The 20687-nt window shown below is 38.2% G+C and overlaps 1 protein-coding gene across 3 annotated transcripts in view; it reads left to right on the top strand.

Moving 5' to 3' along the window:
* Window positions 1-20687, top strand: part of PDE11A (phosphodiesterase 11A) — a 145268-nt gene that overhangs the window by 103801 nt on the left and 20780 nt on the right. For all 3 annotated transcript variants that reach the window (XM_035331421.1, XM_035331422.1, XM_035331423.1), the window contains 7 exons: window positions 577-723; window positions 829-936; window positions 6653-6762; window positions 9369-9459; window positions 12596-12696; window positions 17115-17192; window positions 18529-18592. In XM_035331421.1, the coding sequence (XP_035187312.1) occupies window positions 577-723; window positions 829-936; window positions 6653-6762; window positions 9369-9459; window positions 12596-12696; window positions 17115-17192; window positions 18529-18592 (699 nt within the window). The remainder of the gene's footprint in view (window positions 1-576; window positions 724-828; window positions 937-6652; window positions 6763-9368; window positions 9460-12595; window positions 12697-17114; window positions 17193-18528; window positions 18593-20687) is intronic.

Genomic DNA, 20687 nt, shown 5'->3' with positions numbered 1-20687 from the left:
CTATAGCTTATTAACTTACTGCGTGATCAGAATGTTGAAAATTATTTTTATGTTCCTTTGGAAAGTATTTCTGCTAAACATTTCTTGTATTACTGTTTTGGTTCTGTGAATGTGTAGTGAACAGTGTGAAGTGAAGGGCACTTGTATGCTTATGAACATAAAGGCATTTGGATGAAGAAATCCTGCAGAGCAGTATATTTACTTTGCATTTCTGAATGGTAGCGATTAAAATTCACAGCTGCTGGCTGTCCAGATGTTTCTTGCATTACAGCATTGTAATTTGCATTGGAATATATTGTGTTACTGCAGTAGCTGTAAAGTGGACAGCTCTCCCAGTCTAAATGCTGTGTGCGGGTTCCAGTTGGGATGGTGAGCATATTTCCTGATTGTATCTGGTTCTTCTCCTTCCCATTGTTTCCCTTCTCTGTTACCTTGCCCTGTTGGTATTTCTCATGTGAAGACTTGTATTGGTTGGCAGGTCAGAACAGCTGTATGGGTGGTTTCTTGTAAGAGTGACATGGAAAAAAAGGCCCAGGATTTGAATCAGAAGTTTCCCTTTCCTCTTGGCATTTTCAGGCAGCAAACATCCCTCTGGTGTCAGAGCTTGGCATTGATGACATCCATTTTGATGACTTCTCACTTGATGTGGATGCCATGATTACTGCAGCCCTGCGGATGTTCATGGAACTTGGAATGGTTCAGAAATTTAAAATTGACTACGAGGTAACCATCTGCTCTGTGGAGATATCTGCTGCTTCTGTCTTGGCACTGCTCTGTCCATTTGCACGCATTTAGTAGTCCTGGTAAAATTTGTACTTTTCATTTCAGACGCTGTGTAGGTGGCTTTTGACGGTTAGGAAGAATTATCGAATGGTTTTATACCACAACTGGAGGCATGCTTTTAACGTGTGTCAGCTAATGTTTGCCATGTTAACTGTAAGTATCCAGCTACAGACACAATCCCGTAAGAGCTTTTATTGCCACATTGCCTTACCTGTCTAAACATTTTCTAACATTTATTTTCTTTTCCAGTTATTATAATAATCATTCATTTGCAATGGATATACACTCAGAATTAGGTTATTCAACTTAAGGCGGCACATACTTGGCAAAACCATATAGTGTTTTAGTGACAGTGATACCATAGGCACATTAAGTGACTGAAAACAGATGGCAGTCTTGGAGTGAGCTTGTTATTATGGATTTTGATCTTACAATAATGTTTCCCTTTTGGAACTCTTTGATTTGACATTTATTTTAGACTCTTAAATTGGGATGTACTAAAACATGGAAGATTAGAATCCTAAAAGAAGTATTTATTGTGTTGATATTAAATATTTTTCTTCTCCAGCTTCATCTAGATAGTCATGGAAGGTATTGCCTTAAAACATTCTAAGATCATCTTCTAACTTAGTGAATGAACTGAACCTTGTACGTTGGATGCTGTAATGCTGCTGTGTTTTATTAACCTTTATCTCCATTGGTAGCTGTAACTTCTCTCAACATATAAGTTAATTCTCTGAAAGTACCAATATTTCTACTCTTCCTCCTCCTACCCCACAGCAACCTCACCGCATCAAATAATGCATATTTGACCTGTTAATTCTTGCAAAAGTATCAGTAAAAAGACTAGTGGTTCTGGATTTTTAAGATTCTGGTTAATATAGCAAAAGAGAAGCAGCCTGACATTGTGTGATGCAGGACTTTCACTGTGCTTTCAATTTTTTTGTCATATCTCCAGATAAAAATAAGAATTCAAATTGAATGTTTATATGCTATATAAACATTCATAAACATAAATGCTATAGTAAATTTCTAATATTCATAAGATGCGTTGTCAACTATCTTTTTTATTGAAGATGGCTGACACATAAGCTTATGTTATATAATTAGAAGAGTATTTGTCATTTAAAACTATCTTAGAATATTTTAACGAGGAACCAACAAACAGGCTCCCCAAAGCAAAGGCTGCACATGCAAATACAGGAATATTTTCTTTCCCAGGGACAGAAGAACATTTGACAGAACTAGAAATAAAATTCAAATCTTCTGACTTGTTAATGTGGTCTCTGGTGAACAGTGTTAAACTGCTCACATGTTAACAAAGGAGAAACAAGTTTTTCTGTAAACCTGGGAGATGACATTTTGTGGACAATAAAAATAGCTCTGGGCTACCACTATCACCCGGCTGGGGAGCTGTGTTTTGAACACATCCTAATCAGTAAATGTTACAGAAGTGCCTTTGCTGAGGCCAGGGATATGATGTGCTTGTTCCCTAATTTTTAATCACCGAATTTTTACACTCTTGTTGCTGACCAGCCTCTGCATCGAGGCTAGCGTTTGTGTACCATCGGTCTGAGCATTATCGGTGGAGACTGCACAGCCTGTGCTGTTCATACAGCAGCGCAGATCACCATATCAGTCTGTTCCCTGCTGAAATATTTCTGCTGTGTTAAATGGACATTGGATGGGCCATGGCACGTTACCTGCGTGTGGGGCACAGCTGTCCCTGGTGTGGATTCCAAGCTACCCTCCTCGGTCTGACACAGTCTCTGTGGCACAGCTGCATACCCTGGTCAAGAGAAAAAACAGAGCATGAAGCCCCCTAGCAGGTAAATGTCCTTGGTTTAGTGCTAGATCTGTCTTGCCAGCTAAAGCTACAGGGGCTAATTTCTGTGAACACTTACAAACGTGTAACAAGTTGTTATACACCATGAGACAAAGCAAACAGAGATCTTAAATAAGAAAGTTCACCCCTTTTGGGGGGGGTGAGGTTGTTCAGCTGAGAAGAATTCAAGTTGTTTCTTTTTTCCAGCAGACACTTTCTGTTGATTTTATACAAAATCTTATGGTGACATGTGGGCGTTGGTAGTTTTTGAAGTGCTATAAACTTGACGTGATCTTTTTTAAAATATATATATATACATCTAAGGATGATAAGCTTTTCATTCCGAGCAATAAGTGGGAAGTCAGCAATACCATTTGAATGGGAATTACATTAATTTCTGTTGAATACTCCCAGAGATGCGGGGAAACCGCAGCTCCCATCTTCACAAACAAGCGTCCTCTAGATGGAGCTCCGAGGCCAGGTTTGCGGCCGGTTGTTTTGGATGGGAAAAGCTTCCTACCAGGCACCTCCATCTCAGCTGGAAGTGACTAAATCGGCAGCCAGCAGGGAGAAGGAAGATCTCGGTTTCTTGAACAGCCAGCAGCAGGCCTGCGAGGCTGAAATCTGAATCTACTTTGTAGTTCTCAAAGTAGAATTGCAGGGTGATTTTAGCAATCAGCATGGGGACACAAATATCTGTGGGAGGTAATCTAGGATTTTCAGGCCAAACTCATTTAATTACCCACACTTCTGGTAAACTGAACAAGCGATTACAAGTGAGCGGCTGGGCAAATACACCGGGCATTTGACTTTCCAAGTCCCACCCCACTTTGCTGCTGCTTTGATGGAGAACAGAAGTCTGTCTAGTGTGGGACCCCCCTTGGCTGCTCTTGCTTCCAGAGATAGGAAGACTGATCTTGTGAAAAAAGACATGAAAATGATAGCTGAAAGACATAATAGCACAGGGCTTGCTCATACTGCATTCGCCTTGTTAGGCAACATCCTAGTTAACATGCCTTGCTATTTCGTCTGCAAAAAGGGAAAATTCTCTGCCTTGCAGAGGGGCTCTGGTGATCAGAAAGGTGCTGATTCGTGTAGGATACTTAGTTTTGCAATGTGTATGAGTATATGAATGTATGTCCGTGTGCAAGACTCTTTCCTACAGTTATTGTAGCCTATTCCTGATTTCCCTATGACAGTCGGCAATATTAGCTGCACCACAAATATAAATAAACAGGTCTATTTTAGGAAGTTTTCAAGAAGCTCTTACCATAGCATAGTAATTTCTAAACTGTAATGTGGTAGCCTGACCACACTCCCACTGAAAGCAGGAGCAAAATTCAGCTGGGCAGAACAAGCTAACCAACAGAAATCCAGCAAAGCTTAAACCAGTTGTTTCACTCCTGTGTCAGCCTTCGGTATGTCTACTGTATATTCCTGTATGTCTAAATATACATGTTCTCTCTCTCCAGTTAGACACTGGAGAAATATAAGCCCAGTCTTATGAACCATACCCTTGTACTTCAGACTCACCCAGGTATTCTGAAGACAAGCACTGAAGCAAGGCTGCTCCTGCGAGTTGGGAACATCACATGAGAGTAAACCACAGGATCAAGCCCAGCCTTCATTATCAATGCCTTTGCCTAACCCAGTTCATATTGATACTTACTTTTTCATTTTTACTTTTTGAAATAAGTAATACAAAATTAAAATCCCATCTGGTGTGCTAATAACAAAACATATAAATGTGGAGCAAGGTATAATGAATGCAATTCATTTCCTCACATGAAAGAATGACCTTCATAACTCACTGGAGACTCTGCCACTCATGAGTTATGGGTCATTCCGTTTCTGGTGAAAATAAATTTTACTGCACCATCGTCTATAGCTTATGTATTTTTTCTCTCTGTGTAAATTCAAAAAATGGGGAAATGTAATCCTTTGCTCTGAATATAATGCAAGAAAATAGATATCCTCTTACCATAACATTGTTTTATTTTAAATGTTCTCATTAAGTGAAATATGCTATATTTCTCCCATACATTCAATGACAAGATTTTTGATTAAATGTTGAATTTATTTTTGAGATATTGCTACTGTTAATAAATTCCTTAATCAGTTTTCCTGCATGTATAATGCAGGTTGAATCCTGGAGTTTAATCAAAGCTTCTGTTATGCTAAAGGCTATTTATTGCAGCATCCATTTTCTATTATGAAACATCTATTTTAAGTTGCTTTAACTCAGCATTTGAACATTTTTTCTAGATTGAAACTTGACACACGGTATGTTGTCAGTTACAAGCTTATTTTTATTTTTCTAAATAGACCTTGCTTATGCTTTTTTATATAAGAGCAATATTTAAAAAGTAAAAAGAGAAAACACTATTTTTTAAATTATTTTCTCTGCCTGGGTAGCTGCTACTGAAATTTTAAAAAGCAATGCTACTAGGAAGCAGGAGAAGCCCTTTAATAAATATTCAAGTTAATCTGAACACCAGTGGACACTCTATGAATGGAATCTTTTTTCCTCACATTTGATCTTTTTAATATATAAACTTTGATGCACAGTTATAAAGCTTTTGTAGCAAGTCTTGTACTTCTTCAGTTCACATTAAAATGTTTTTCTGAGCACTCATGGAAAGTTGGTTCTCTGTACTGCCAAAGAATTAACTGCAACTGCCTTTCAGACTATGAAAACAGAGAATATTGGGGTTTGAATAAGCATTTTAAGTAGAATTTATAGTCTTCAGGGTGAATAGCAGAGTTTTCACATGGTATTGCAGCAATGACTGGCATCTAGGCAGTATGTTCCTACAGAATGGTAAGGACATCAAATGCCACAGTTATGCATTGTCTTTGTATTGCTTAACACTCTCCTTGCCAGGAGGTGAGAATATGCCCCACTCGGAATCAGTGGAATTAAGGATTTCTTATGTGGCATTAGTGTTCAGCCTAGCTTTGATCTTCCAATATGAATGTATTTTGTATTTCTACATTTAATCTCCTCTCATGCTACCTAAAATATGTGGCTAGTCAGAGAGTGTGGTTGGAGCCTGGCACTACGGTAAGACAAGTGTTAGTTATCTTCCAGCTCAGTCAGTCCTTTTTACAGGCAATGTGCCCTTGTGCTTCTGAAGAGCTGAAGTACCAGGTTGTTTCTGCTGAGGGTAAGGTGCGTGGCACCAGAGAGGGGGTGTCCCACACAGCCTCCAGCACCTCCTCAGACAGGACTGTTCAGGATGCCTGAAGTTAGCAACAGCAGCAGTGTTTCTTCTCTGGCATGAGGCTGTTCAGAGAGAAAAACTGCTATAGCAGGTCTCCTCTATGAGGAGAGGTATAGTGGCAAAAAAATGTTGGTAGGTCAGCTCTCCATTCACACAGGTGTATCTGCTCTGAGGTGGTAATGGGGTACATAAATTTTCGAAATTCTTTCTCAAATTCAAGAGGGTATCTGCAGCAGAATTATGCATTTTGAGGTATTTCCCCTCTAAATCATGTAATTTCATTTCGTATGTCCCAGATAACAAATCACTTAATAGTTCACAATAGTTCCATAGACTGTATTTTAGCTGGCTTCTTTTATACGTCTTTTGATTTAACATCTTAGATATCTCTGACAGTAGGGATTAACTAAAATGATCACCTCAGGATTGAAGAAACCTGTGTTAAAGTATTTCTCTGAACAATAATTTCAAAACAAAATCAATTTTGTATTTCTGTGGTATGAAATTTCAGTTGCTATCTTAGTGTGTAGTTATTGGTGGTTTTTTCCATCCCTTTTTGCCTTTAGTGCCTTCTGGGTCATGGGGAAATGGCATGCTGGAAATGCAACACAGAGATAATAACAGATCACTCCAAGAATGTTATCTGTTCTGCTAACCATCCAACATACAGCAGGGAACATAATATGACAATAAAGCATTTATCTTCTCCTTACTGAAATGTTCATGATATCAAAACAAAGTTGACTGTTGCTGAGTGGACTACCATTACTTATCCTTTTTGTTACAGATTGTTACAGATGCTATTTTTTTCTGCTTTCAGACAGCAGGATTTCAGGAGATTTTGACTGAAATTGAAATTTTAGCTTTGATTGTGGGATGCTTATGTCACGACCTTGACCACAGGGGAACCAACAATGCCTTCCAAGCCAAGTAAGTTTTCTAATTCTTATTACTTTAATTTGTTTTTCTTCCACAGAAGAGCAAAAGGTGACCAAGGATAAAGAATGAAGCATTAATTTCAGGCCTCCCAGGCCAAGTATTCCTATTCTTGTATGTTGTAAGGGACTATCCATCTTTATAATTCTCTGTTCTTTGTGGTAACTGTTGCCTTGTCCTTCGTGTCAGGCCGTTGATTGGGTTACTCCTTGTGAACAGACACCAAATATTGAAACAAGGTACCAAAACCTGATGTTCCTCTCAAGCTCAGGTATCTCACAGGCAGATTCTTACATCACATATACATCTTGCTCTCGGGATCATTTGCAATTCTAAGAATGATTTTTATTCTATTCAAAGTGCTTAGGACCCGATCCGGCAACCCTGACTGACACTTATTTTTACTGTCCAGGCTGCTGCCCTCAGACATGTTACTGAAATAGCCACAGGTTAATGGAAAGTTTGTGGGTACTTCAGACTGTGATGGTAAGGGAACTCTGTTGACCAAGGTCAAATTGTTTCCAAAACCTGTGTTTGAAAGGCAGTAGGAAGTGTCCCCTGACAACATCCTGGCCAAACTGTGAAATGAAGCTGTCAGACATAGAGAGACATAGAGGTTCCTTCTTCAAATCCCGTGTGGTTTTCTTCACTCCCTGGGCCCTCTACAGTCAGAAAATGAGACCCTGAGGCTCTCTTGTTCTGCGGAACTCAGAATGTGTTTGCAGATTTGTCTGTTTTGCATTACTGCTAATCCTACACCGTGACAGGAAGTGGTCAAATGGTTATCCAAAGTATTTGAAAGACAGGGTGAAGCTGTGTTGGCCTATTGTCATACCCTTTTCTGTGCAAAGATAGCCTGTTTGTTGCAGTTTGTATGTGCACTGGCTGCGGCATTTCTGGGGGTGAGTAGCCTCAGTGAACATCACTCAAATTGATGCTTCTGATATTCGCTAAGCCACCATTTCCTGAGCTATTGCTGCTGCTGTGTAGTCTCAATGAAACAATGACACTGTCTGGATCTTCAATCACCACAGCAAGAAAAATCAATTGCAGTGCTCAGGACAGAGCTCATGGTGCAAAGGTTACCAAACACCGCTAGATGCATGTTTGCAGCTGAATCTTGAAGAGAATCAAAAAAGACGAGACAAATGGGAAGTTCAGCTGATTGATGTTTATGTTCCTAATTTACCAACATGAGACCTAAGATTTACATCCAGACCATTTTAGGCTCTGATTAAGTTAACCACTTCTCTACTGTAATATTACCCAACTCCTGTGCAGAGGGATGGCTGAGTTAAAGGTAAAGGTTTCAGTGTTAGACTGCTATCACTTATACTTGTTTGACAACTGAGTACAAAGAGGAGACTACCATTTTACGACTCCATAAAGAAATTGCTGAAGACATTTAACAAAAGACAAACATTACTACACATATAAAATACCCCTGAAAATAGAAGCTGCAGTTTTCATACAGCAGCTATGATTTATTCCTCTAACTTGACTTACAAATTTAAGCATCGCATTTTCCTATTTTATCTTCAGTGTTCAATGCTACTGTTCTGTGTGATGAAAGTTCAAGAGGTATATGATGAAGGCAATATCACAGCTGTCTGAAATAGCTCTGTTATATATCTCAACACTGTGTTCTCTAGGGATGATGTTTCCTGGACATCCTTCTCTCTAATATAGCTGCTTCTGATAATTAAATATCAGTATGGTGCAGTTTTATAGTATATGCTCCTAGGAGACTCTTTCTGTTTGTCTGTAGCATAATCTCTTATTCTCATTTCTTTGGAAAGAAAACCCATCTTGTCACTCAAGGCTGGGTCCCAGAAGTGAAGTAATGGTGAACAGTAACTGTTCTGACAGTCCAGTCCAATTCTCTGCACCTCCCAACAATTTTCAATGCTACAATTGGTCATACAGTTTCCAATTGCATTGTCTAAGTTTTTGCTATTTAAACTTGAAAAATCCACCTGCTCTGTGCATTTTGAAGCTTAATTTTGTTTTAGACAATAAACATGATCAGAAAATAAATTCTAGACAGAAGTTAAACTTTCATATTTCCTGGTCTCACTTCTGGTTTTATGTCTATCTAAATTTTTAAGTGTATGGTTTCACATATAGACAGGACTTCACAGCACTTGCAGTTGTCTTGTTTGTTTGTTTGTTTGTTTGCTTTTAAAGCATTTGTAGCCACCCTTTGTAAGCCATTGTTTTTACATCTATTAAAAACTGAAAATAAAAGGTAATAATAAAAGAGCTAGTCCCTTGGCACCTGCTCAAGGACATTACTGCCTGTTTTTACTGCACAGTGGTGCGTGCCTGTGCTGCTGCATTGCTGAGGTGCTTTGGAAGTTGCATTCCAAAACTTTATGTAGTTCCAGGAATATCTTTAGTCAGCTGATGGTATTTAGCAAGGTCTGGAACATAAATGCCATGTATTTGGCTTTAAGTGACTTTTTTGCTCTGGCCAACTCTCTCAAGTATGTTTGCTAACATGGCAAGTGTGGCTATATGCTTTCGTTACTAAATTGTCTCTGAAACCTGCTTCGTAAGCAGACGAACAGTATTTGTTGACTCCCTGTGTTCTGTTTCAGGAGCGGATCAGCCTTAGCTCAGCTCTACGGCACCTCTGCTACCTTGGAGCACCACCATTTCAATCATGCTGTCATGATTCTCCAAAGTGAGGTACAAAAGCATTACTATTAATCTCACTGTAAGCTGTTGGGCAGTTTCAGCCAGGGAAAGGAAATACCACACACAGTACCTTTTTAATGCCCTCTCCTTGAGGTATTATTTATTGGTTACCTCAAAGGTCACAACTAGCACAAAATTAAACAACTACAAATGCTGATCATAGATCCCAGAGATTGTATCTGTCTCAATCAGCTAGGGGCAAGGAGAACATATCCTAATCATATTGTCAGTTTTTCTCAGTCTTCTAATATCCTGCTCAGTGCTATATAGGTAGACAAAATCAGCTCTTACCTTTCCCCACAGGTGTTATGTTCAGTATATCTCAGTCATCCTTTACTGGACCAATTTAATTTCTTTAACAGACTTTATGTAATCACTGTTTTTGTGGTGGATTTGCATTATTTTCCTAAATGACTTTTTAAAAAAATTAATGTCAGCAATATTGTGCTGTCCAAAGTACGCTAGCTGTTTTGCAGATTCACATCAGGACACAGTTCCTGCCTAGAACACCTTACGTGCAACAGCACGCAGCATGTAGTACCCTAGCGATGTCATAAGTGGGAGAAGTAGAAAGATGCACAATCCTTACGAAACAGTGGATGTATTTTGTTAATACACACAGATAGCTTGTTACAAAAGCCATTCAATATATACAGAAATGAAAGTGTTGTTCACACTGCGCAATCAGAGACTGTATGCTGATCTGCAGTAACTTTTGAAGAGCATCTGGGGATGTCCCGTGATCACAGGCAAATGGGAGCAGGGTGATGGCTTTACTCCGTGTGCAGTGTCACAGTGATCAGTCATGGGATGCTGACTGTGGTTTTAGTGTTTAGTTGCTCAACATTATATTTAAAATGTAGATACGGGAAAGGAGAGCCCCAGCATGAGATTTAAACAACTCAATCTGCTCAGTTTAGCCTAGCTTGTCTAAATGGTGATACCCAACTAAGTGGCTCCTTATACTAGCAGAGGAGGGCATAACAAAAAGCAGCATTTAAAGGCTAAACAGACTAGTTCAGAAAGGGAAAAGGAAGGTTTGTTTTAAAACAATGAGGCTGTTTGACTGCTGGAACAAGCTTTCCCACTCCTTGAAGTTACCATGACTGAATATCCTTCCAAAGACAGGCTAAATACATGGATGGCTTTATGCAAGTTTATAGCTCATGCCAGACTACAAGCTTTAAGAGAAAATCCAGTTTAGAAATAATAATGAAAAATAATAATAATAATAATAATAATGTTTTGTCTTGGAATCTACTTCTTTTCTGGATTCTTCCTGGAATCTAGCTGCTTTTGTAGATGTAAAATATTACTTGAACCAAAAGTCTGCTTTGGTCATTCAAGCAGCTTCTTCTCCAGGTCCTCATCTGTGCACCAGAGAATTAATCACAGAGGATTTTTATCCAATAGATATTGTCTGCTAATGGGAACACAACACCACTCAGTTTGGAATAAATACACATTTACATCCTTCAATGCTCTTAAATAGAGGCACCAACTTTCACCAGCTGTGCAGTCAGCCTCTTCCCTCAAATAAGTTGAAACTAGATTATATCCTGTGCACTGATACTGCTACTCTAGTCTCTCTTTACTATCTAGGATGAAACATAGAATATTGCATTATTTCTGTAGATTTTTATCATGGCGAACAAAAGAGCTATTTATTCCTTACTCTTGACATACTAGCCTCAGTATAAGTGATATTGAGCTTTGTAGTGGTACGGTTTTATACATGACGAAACAAGTCTGCAAGGCAAACAACGTTATAGCTTAACAGCCAATTTGGTAAATTACTCCTGTTGGTAAATTACTCCTGTTGTAATAGCTGCTGTTTTCTTTATACATTTTTTCCCTTTTTATTTTTATTTTTTGAATACTCTTGTTATAAGTTCGGTTTTCATAAATAAGCTTTAGATTTTCAAATATTTCTCATTGCTTAGCTAAAAATAATATTTTTTAAAAAATCACTGTCCCAGAGCGAGCATCTTTTATGTATGACAAATTATCTTTTAGACTAACAATTAGCTGATTTATTTAAATAAATAAATTACCTCCAGACCTTATCTTGTCTATGTCCTCACACCACCATGGTTATAAAAATTCTGTTGCTGGAAAATTCCCATTTTAAAGTGCATTTTAATATTCCTAAGCAGTAGATGGCAGTGCATACTGAATGCATGCATTACAGTGCAAAATATCACCAAAATAAGACTCTGTTTAGCAAGAACATTGTTGTTTCTATGGGTTATTAAAAAAAAAAAAAAAGTATAGTACTTTTATTTATGTGAATTTAATGCTATGTGACTAGTGCCACAGAAACCACTTCTCTAAGATTACTGATAGATTTTTTCATTAATTTTGTTTCTTTCGGATTATTTTCCCCAGGATTTCATAGAGCAATTGTAGGATCTCTGTCCCTATTATTTTTCAGAATTTGTTACAAAAGCACCTCTCTGTTCTTGAGTTCTATTGTTCTATTGTTCTATTAAATGGTTTTCTTCCCTTCATTCCGGCTATGAAGCACCTTTCAAATTCTTAGCCCATGACCCGTAGGAAGTAGCCTATTGGGCCTTTAAACCACATAAAGTTGCAGTTCTTCAGCCTGCGTAGGAAAAGCTTGTATATGCTGTAAGAATACAGTAATGGTCAGAGTGAGCAAACAGGCTGTTTTGAATGAAAAAACTGATTTAGTGTCTTTGGCTGCTCTAACAGCAGTTTGTGTGCCTGCAAGCTGCAGCACAGATAAATCTATTAGGAGCACAACTCAAAAGCTGCAAAGCACAGCTCCCAAAAACATTTAATAAGAGGGAAGATTGAGATGTATCCATAGTTTTCCTCCATAAACTGAGACTGTGCAGGGTCAGAGCAAAGAGTAAATCTTTTCTCAAGAGGCTATAATTTCAGTAGAGTTTAGAAAAACATCCCAGACGCTTGATTACAATCGTCAACTCTTCCTCCCCGAAGTAATCTCCACAGTATTAACATTATTATTTTGTCATAGTTTTGCCATGAATCAGAAAAAGCTTCTGTTAGAGAGAGAAACAGTAGGCTAAAGAGTTAGAAAACCTTTTAAAAACCTGTATTGATTGCTAGTCCTTTACCTCCTTTATCTCTTTCATTATAGGGTCACAACATCTTTGCTAACTTGTCCTCTAAGGACTACAGTGACCTTATGCAGCTTCTAAAGCAATCGATATTGGCAACAGACCTCACTCTGTATTTTGAGTAAGTATTGGCATTTCTTGTATTTGACAAATGAAAATTCGAAGAACATACTCTAATGACCTATTAAATACCAATGAGGATATATAATATGAGAAATTAGTCTTTAGCTGTGGTTGAAGAGATTTAGTCTAATACTTAGTATATTTTAGGCTAATAGAAATATCTCAAGTGTCCAGGTAAGTTTTGCTTTAATGTTTAACATCTATATCAACAAAAATCAAATGAAGTCCCAGGCTCATACTTCAAAGCAATCCCAGGAATCAGCTACAGTTTGGTCCCATAATTCTCTCATCCCTTCTGTGATCGTTTTTTAAGGCATGTAGAAAATCAATGACATATTAGAATTATTTTCCACTATTTCAGACTTTCTAACCACCTATACTAAAATTACTGTATTTAATATAAGAGCTGGATGCTGAGGTAATGAAAGCATACATGTTACTTCTTTGAAGACAAATTATGCCAATTTGCATCAGATGAGATAAAGATTAACTGTAGAGAAGTGTAATAGGATCTCTTTCATCCAGTTTTCTTTTTTCTTTTTTTTTTTTCTCATCTGCATATCAAATCTCTAAGTTAGTTCTCTTCAAGTTGGTTCTATTTTATGTTTTTCAAATACTGCTAATTATTACCAAGTTATATTTGCAGTGAGACTGTGTGGGAGCGTGCATGTAGATGGAGGAGTCATGGTGTCACCAGCATGGTGTCACATGCTTCTGGATCCCCCCTCCGTCCCCCCCCGGCACCTGTCTTACAGGGAGAGTGCTGGCAGGTGTGCAGCTTTACGTGCCCCCCTTCTCAGCCCTGACAATGCTCCATCCTTAGGGATTCTTGTTTAGCATCCTATCTTGTATAACTCTGGGTATCATTTGGTAATGTTTTTCTCAACTCTTAGAGGAGGGGTATACATGTATTCCCCCCTTTATGTGTGTTGATGATTGATACCAAACCAGTTTTCTAGATAACGTCAGGCATAATTTATCTATTCAACTGTCTATATCAACAATGTATCTTTAACTATTAATTGTAAAAATACTAAAATACTAATTGGGATGCTGTGATGTTTGTCCTGTCTTTTTTTTTTCTGCTCCCAGTATTGTGTTACTATGTTAAGGGCTGCTTCTGAACAATACTGGCAGTAAAGACACTTGTCTTTGCTTCCTGCAAGTCTGCTCTCAGAGAAACTGTATTAAGAAAGGGTTTTTATGAATATTTTTACTGTAAATAACTTGTAAAATTAGCCCATGAAGAGGTTTCTACTAAGAATCAATCTGTGAAGAAATTTCTGCTTGGTGACATGAAGATCCTCAGGAAGACAAATAAACCCTTTAAAACACATCCTTTTTGAAGCTGTCTGTTAGGCTGGCTAGTGATCTGGAGGGCTGGTATGACAGTGGAATTTGCTGACAGCTCTAAGTGAGATACAGGGACCACAGGGATGTGACAGTACAGGTTCTACTGCCTAACTGCAAATAACAGGGACTGCAGAATTGGTTTGTACTGTAAGGAGAAGATGAGGGTTAGGGGGCTGAGAGGGCAGCTGTCCCAGCACGGCCGTTTGCTCCCCCTGGCCCAGCAGCCCCTGAAAGAGCCAAAGGCTGTGTCCTGGAGAGGGCCTGCCCTGGAGAGCGCCTTAGAAGGCAACACAGACATGACAAAACTCTTTTCCCTGCCTGCCTCATGCTGAAAAACTATGTGGTCAAGTTGTCTTTCTAGTTTTAATACAAAGAAATAACATCGAAAGAGGGGCATCAGTTGAATTTCAAGATTATTCTTCCCTGCTTGCATAAATGATTTTTAGTTGCTATATGAATCAGAAAAGTTTTAGTAAATGAGCCCTCTTCACTCAGAAGTCTGCAAATAAGTTATCTTTTCCTCTTATGTTGTTATGATTCATTAATCGGGTGGTGGTTATGCTACTCTGCTTCTATGAGAGAAAAAAAGGAATGATTTGGTTTACACTTGGTTTACACTTCTAAAAGCCAGCCAGTGTGAATAGGTGTTTCCACACAAGTACCTTGCTATTCTAACTTGTTTTTTCAGTTTGCCAGGTCTTCAATATTTTTGTAGGGAAGGAAATTATCATATCAGTATTCTTACAATGCCTAAACCTAATGAACAGAAAATCCAATTGGCAAAATAGCAACAAAATTTCAGGCAGATCAAGGCTTTATGACCCTCTTAAGGCACTGCTTTTCTACAAAAAAAAAAAACAAAAAAAAAAACAAAAAAAAACTTTTAGCAAAAGATTAGATGGAAAATGTACTTGATTTTAGCAGATAACTTTAACGATGCTCATAGATAATACAGCAAGCAAAAGAATGGAACCAAAGTGAGGGTTATGGAAATTAGCTGAAATGATGTCTTGAGCTACTGAACTGTAAAGCAACTGCATTTACTATATGTAGCAAGTCGACTTTCCCTTTCAGGCTAAGTCCAAGAGTCAATGTTACTCAAAAACATTCCAAAATTGTTATCATTCTCTTTATTTCTTAAATCCTGTCATGTTATGTTTACTTAATAGCAACAAACCTCTTCCCTGTTGGATACCATGCCTGACAAACCAGTAGGAAACACTAAACTGTTTCCTTATACATGGCTGCTTTCCTCAGGTTGACTCTTTCCTATACTGGAAGTTCTCTATGGTGTTAGACTAATACATCTACATCTATTCCAAAGGATGGCAAAGCAAATTCCTAATTTAAAATTTTCATCTTAACATATGGCCCTGAGACTTGCAACATTTTCAGTTACTGTTTATGAATCTCTGTACTTTAATGTGAATGTTTGAGGTTTCTGAGATGTCGTCTTCCTGACATCTTTAAATCCTTTCAGCTTTAAAAATTGTTGCCCATTTTGTGTCCAGTAACATATAAATTATGCAAAATAACCAATACTACAAAATGAAAGAATTACCACATTTTACACTTAGATTGGGCACTGAAATACAGGATGCAAAAATCTACCTCTCCCCTTCTTAACGAAGTACATAGTTATTGATGATCAGCTCAGGATTTGGTTGATTTAAGGTTTAAGCGCCAAGTAGTCTTGGCCATTAAAATGTTCATCACTGCAACATTTATTCCCAGTGGGGCCATGATGCTATGAATTCGTACACGAACTGAATTTTGTTTTCTGCATGTATGACTTTGCATTGTACTCACAAATATTCTAATGTAAAATTCTTTTGCATCTCAGTTCAAGAAGCATAAGGGGTTAGATATCATCATGTAGTCCCTCTCTCTCCCTGTTCTAGTTGCTGTCATCATACCCATTACAGAAGGGCCCTCAGGCAGGAGTGACTGGTCATATAACGCATGACATTCAAGGACCAGAATAACACAACACGTTCCCTGTAAAATTCTGTCCATTCGTAAAGGGCAATGTTCCCAAAAGCCTGCATCTCCTTGTGTATAAAACTTGTACTCATTGCCATTGGACTGTGCTTTCAATAACTACTGTTCAAACTTTCAGTCCAGCTGAGATAAATGTAGAAAATACAAAGCCATAAGCTTTCTCCATTGAGGAATCTAGTAACTACATTCCCACGTGGCAAGGAGATGGCAGTCTCCCATGAGCTGCGGCACTGGACTGGCACCCAAAACATAGGGATTTTGTTTCCAGCTTTGGTGCTAATATGTTGTGTCACTCTAAGCAAGTTGTTCCATATTTTTGTACCTCAACTTCTGCCACATCTGGGGCAGGATCTATTTCACACTGCATGTGTAGTCAACACTGTGCAGGAAGAGCCCACTGAAGTTCGAGTGTGAGTTGTGATAAAAATTACAGACTATGATGAGTCCGAATTTTGGTACTTAAAGGCACCACGCAAGCATTAACGTGTCCTGATTCATGTTTTGTCTATCTTTGAGGAGATTGGCAAGATCTTCCAGAATACAAAGTGTGTGTGGGGGGGGGGGGGTCAAGCAGGGAGACCTAATTTAAAGTCAGTGAGGACTACTGACTCAGGACATCCACAGCATCTCGGTGCTGTAATTACAAGGCTCTGAAAAATCCTTCAGGATCCAGAAGTAAAAAAAAAATAAAAAATTGCAAGGACAAGTAAAGTGAAGAGTGTGTATAATTCAGGGGTATTTCTATTGTCTGTCTGTCCACTGCTGTAGTCAAACATTTCATGCTTCCATGGAAGACTGAACATTTTGGTATCATTTATTTCCTTATCTTCAGAGGCCATAAATACAGTATCGCTTTTACTAGGCAGCTCTGACATTGATAACAGACATTTATAGAACATGTTCAGAAATTAGTATGTTTCGCTTAAATGGACTGTCAGTGTAATGTCTTTAACAATAATACATGAGGTTCAATGGTTTCATATCACTCAGAGAACCGTGTTTCTACTGCAGTGCTGCCCTGGAAGTGTCCGTTTGCCTCTCTGATGATCTGTTTCGTTGCAGGAGAAGGACTGAGTTTTTTGAACTTGTCAGTAAAGGTGGTTATGATTGGAATATAAAAAAACATCGAGAAATATTTCGGTGAGCATTACCATTTCTTGCTTTCTGGTTATTTCAAAGTGTAGACTTTAAGGAATTTCTTATGCTGTGGAAAGAAGACTAGAGTAACAAGAGAAGGCAGCTTGTTTTAAAAATAAAAGATGATATATTTGATATGATTTCAAAACATTACCAAACTTAGCAGGGATGTAATTAGTGTAACCTCACCTTCTCCATTGCCATTTCTGCCTCTGCCACATATTTTTCCCCTTCTCCCAGCCTCACTGGTTACTGCTCAGCCCTTCTGATCCTTCTCCAGAAAGCATCAATATTCTGCCTCTGAACCCAAAGACCTTTCTTTCCCATTTCCTGTTTCCTCCTCCTCCCAGCTATTTTCTATTGTGGGCTTTTGTGCTCCTGTAGTTTGTAACTGGGAATTTGCAGATACAGTACTCTTCTAGCCCTCAAGAATGATTGGAGCATGCACCCTACACGCTGGTTTGGGTACACGCCACTGCTGAGACATGCATGTGCGTATTTGCATATGCATATCTGATTATGTCTCGATTTATCTGAAATTTCATTAAAATTCTATTTCCTTCTGGGTATCTTTTTTTTACCAAAAAAATGTCCATTTTCTATTTTCCATATCATTTCACTCGTTCCTGATTTTAGATTCAAGCAATATATTTGATGCTTCATTTTCAGTGCCCTTGTTCTTCGTTTAAACTTTCTTAGACTTTTATCTGCATCATGTACTGTACATAAACGCTTTCTCCAGCTGAATGGTTTCTTTCTTCTAATGCATATAAAACATGGTTGTAGCTAGGTATTAAACTACAGTGGAACAGTACAGCTCATTGTAAATCTTAAATTTTATTGTAGATGAGCAGTAGAAACTGCTTAAGCAGTGTCTGTGTTGCCTCCTGTGATTATAGGTTCTCTTGCTACAGCAGTCACTTACAAATAGGCATATAAATTAATCCAGTTTGCAGGTATTATGGTGTAATAATACCCTTACTTATATCATGTGATGTACATGCTTTTCTGGTGTATGTATTTATATAAGTAGTATCAGGAGTACTGCAAAATTAGCAGTTACTCCCGTGCAATACCATTTCTTTTCTAGTGTGCAGTGCACAATACCAAAAATTCATTGTCTGATGACCTGCAATACATTAGCCTTCCTGGGCACAATTGTGATGTAAAAGCCATGCTGATGGTTGAGATTTCAAACGTGTCATTCTTTTCTGGAGGAAAAGAAGGTGCCATGGCTGACATTTTATATATGTATTATTTATTTATGCACCCAGAGCAGAGTTGTTTAGAAATCCAACAAAGGTTGATTCAGCTTGTATTGTTCATTTCTGTTTTTCAGATCAATGCTAATGACAGCCTGTGACCTTGGAGCTGTGACCAAACCGTGGGAGATTTCAAGACAGGCAAGTCATGATTAATAGCAGGGCTGGGAGAAGGCGGGACTGGTGGGACAATATTCCCAGGGCCCTGGCTTACAAGGGACCAAAACTGGAATCAATTTACAGCAGTATTAATGCTGTAAAAAATAGCAGGGGGTTCTGCAAGAAATAGTTTATTGCTTAATCTTTCCATGTGCGCATGCTGGTGAACAGTATGTAGGTACCTGAAGAGATCTAGCTTTACAACCTCTCCTCTTACTAACCTTTTAGATCTATATTTAAAAATAAATAAATAAACAAAAAAGCATGAGCCACATGTAGGTGCACTTCCTTGGTTTGTCCCAGAGTTCTTTTTGGCAGTGACAGAATCTTCCCTAAATCAGCAGATGATCTGCAAACTTGGATTAACATCAAATTTTTCTGTTAGAAGTACGTTCATTGATGGAAAAAAATGCAAGCATTTTGTAGAGCTTTGCTTAGCATCTTGTACTTGGAAACAAAGAAAAACTCAGCCTTCTGCTGCTGAGAAGGCCTTTTAGAACCTTTTACATAAAACTCAGGTCCAAGCATTGACTACAGGAAATAATTACAATGTGGGAAAGCAAGCATCTGGCTTACTGGATCAAGATTTGTCCCAAGAGTCTTGTCCTTTACCACACGATTTTCCCACTTCTAGGCATCTTTCCTTACTCAGCACCCATCATTAATACTTCCTGTTTCCCATGCTAGCAATTCTGTGTCCTTCACTGAGGTCCAGAACCACTTAGTAGAAGACTAGGCAATCCCTCCTCATTTCTCCTCTTTAACCCAGTTAGCTTCTACATTTTCTTTGACAGCTAAATTGTCAGGTAGAGTCTGTTTTCCATGTTGTGACTCTGTGTTACGGTGCTGAATTAGCGATGAAGTCTCTGGCAAACTGTTATTTATTCTTCCAATTTTTGAGGTCTGCAGGTGACATTCCCTTGCAGCCTAGTTTACAGGTTTACTTTATATTGAAAAACCCCATCTGGGATTGATTGAAACATTACCTGGTTGAACAGAGAAGCTAAATGGTCCACGGAGGGAAAGTAGGGGCAATAGTTGGACCTCAACTGTGCCTAAAGGAAAGGAACATGAAAAGCAAGCTAAAAAAAAAAAAAAAAAAAAAAAAAAAAAGATTAAAATATATGAATCAAAAGGAATAAAGATTAAAAGTGAGACGAAAAATTCAGGACAAGATGGATGAAAGAGGGAAAGGGACACAAGGAGAACAGCATCAGAATATCAGTGAGACAGGGTGAGACTATATCTTGATTGTTTTCGTACAATACACTTGGCAAACACTTAATTGCTGCTAAGTTGTTAAATTATTCCTCTATATGGAGTATTGATCCAGATTGTTATTAGTGCACTGGGATTATATACATTATAAAGTTCAAAACCATGTGATAGTCAGGCTCAAGATTTAGGAGTACTTTATAACATCACTTCACCTTTTTCCAATGTATTTTGATATTACCTGTGTCAATTTTAGCAAGCTTAAGATTTGTGAATGTTAGCTACTGTGCAGTTGCTATATCAAGACATTTTGAGGTTTTATTAAGTTTTTTTAAGTGCAGGTTCTCTCAGTTCACCCTCTTATGTCTTGGTGTTACAAAATCATTTCCTATCTTGAAAATACTTTAAAACAATAAGCAGGCATGACATGAGCTTTAGGAACTGAATGCCATCTTCAGGAGGTAAGTTTCCTTTTTTTGTATCTGACGTGTCACGTGTGCCTAGCATCTAAGCCCTGCACTTGAGGAAAGCACAGTTCATAAGGCTACCATATCAGGATTGCTTAGTTCGGTTTCTCAAAATTCCTGCTGTTTCCATAACTAATTTTGTTATTAAATCTCATATTCTTCTGAGAAGCACAAAGCTCTGCTGAGTAGAATAACATCTTCATTCACAAAAATCAGAAAGACATATTCCAGCTTCCAACCTACCAGTTCTTGCTTTTGATTAAATATGATAATAACAGTCTGAGTTCATATTTGATATTCAGGTCCTATAGTGATGACAGTCATGGGGAAAAAATAAAGTCTGTTGGGGAAAAAACCTTTATGATTTCACATTAAATTAAGACAACAGAGGTTAC

Source organism: Oxyura jamaicensis, chromosome 7 (assembly GCF_011077185.1).
Source record: "Oxyura jamaicensis isolate SHBP4307 breed ruddy duck chromosome 7, BPBGC_Ojam_1.0, whole genome shotgun sequence".
Classification (NCBI taxonomy): Eukaryota; Metazoa; Chordata; class Aves; order Anseriformes; family Anatidae; genus Oxyura; species Oxyura jamaicensis.
This window is presented reverse-complemented; position numbering and strand designations above follow the sequence as displayed.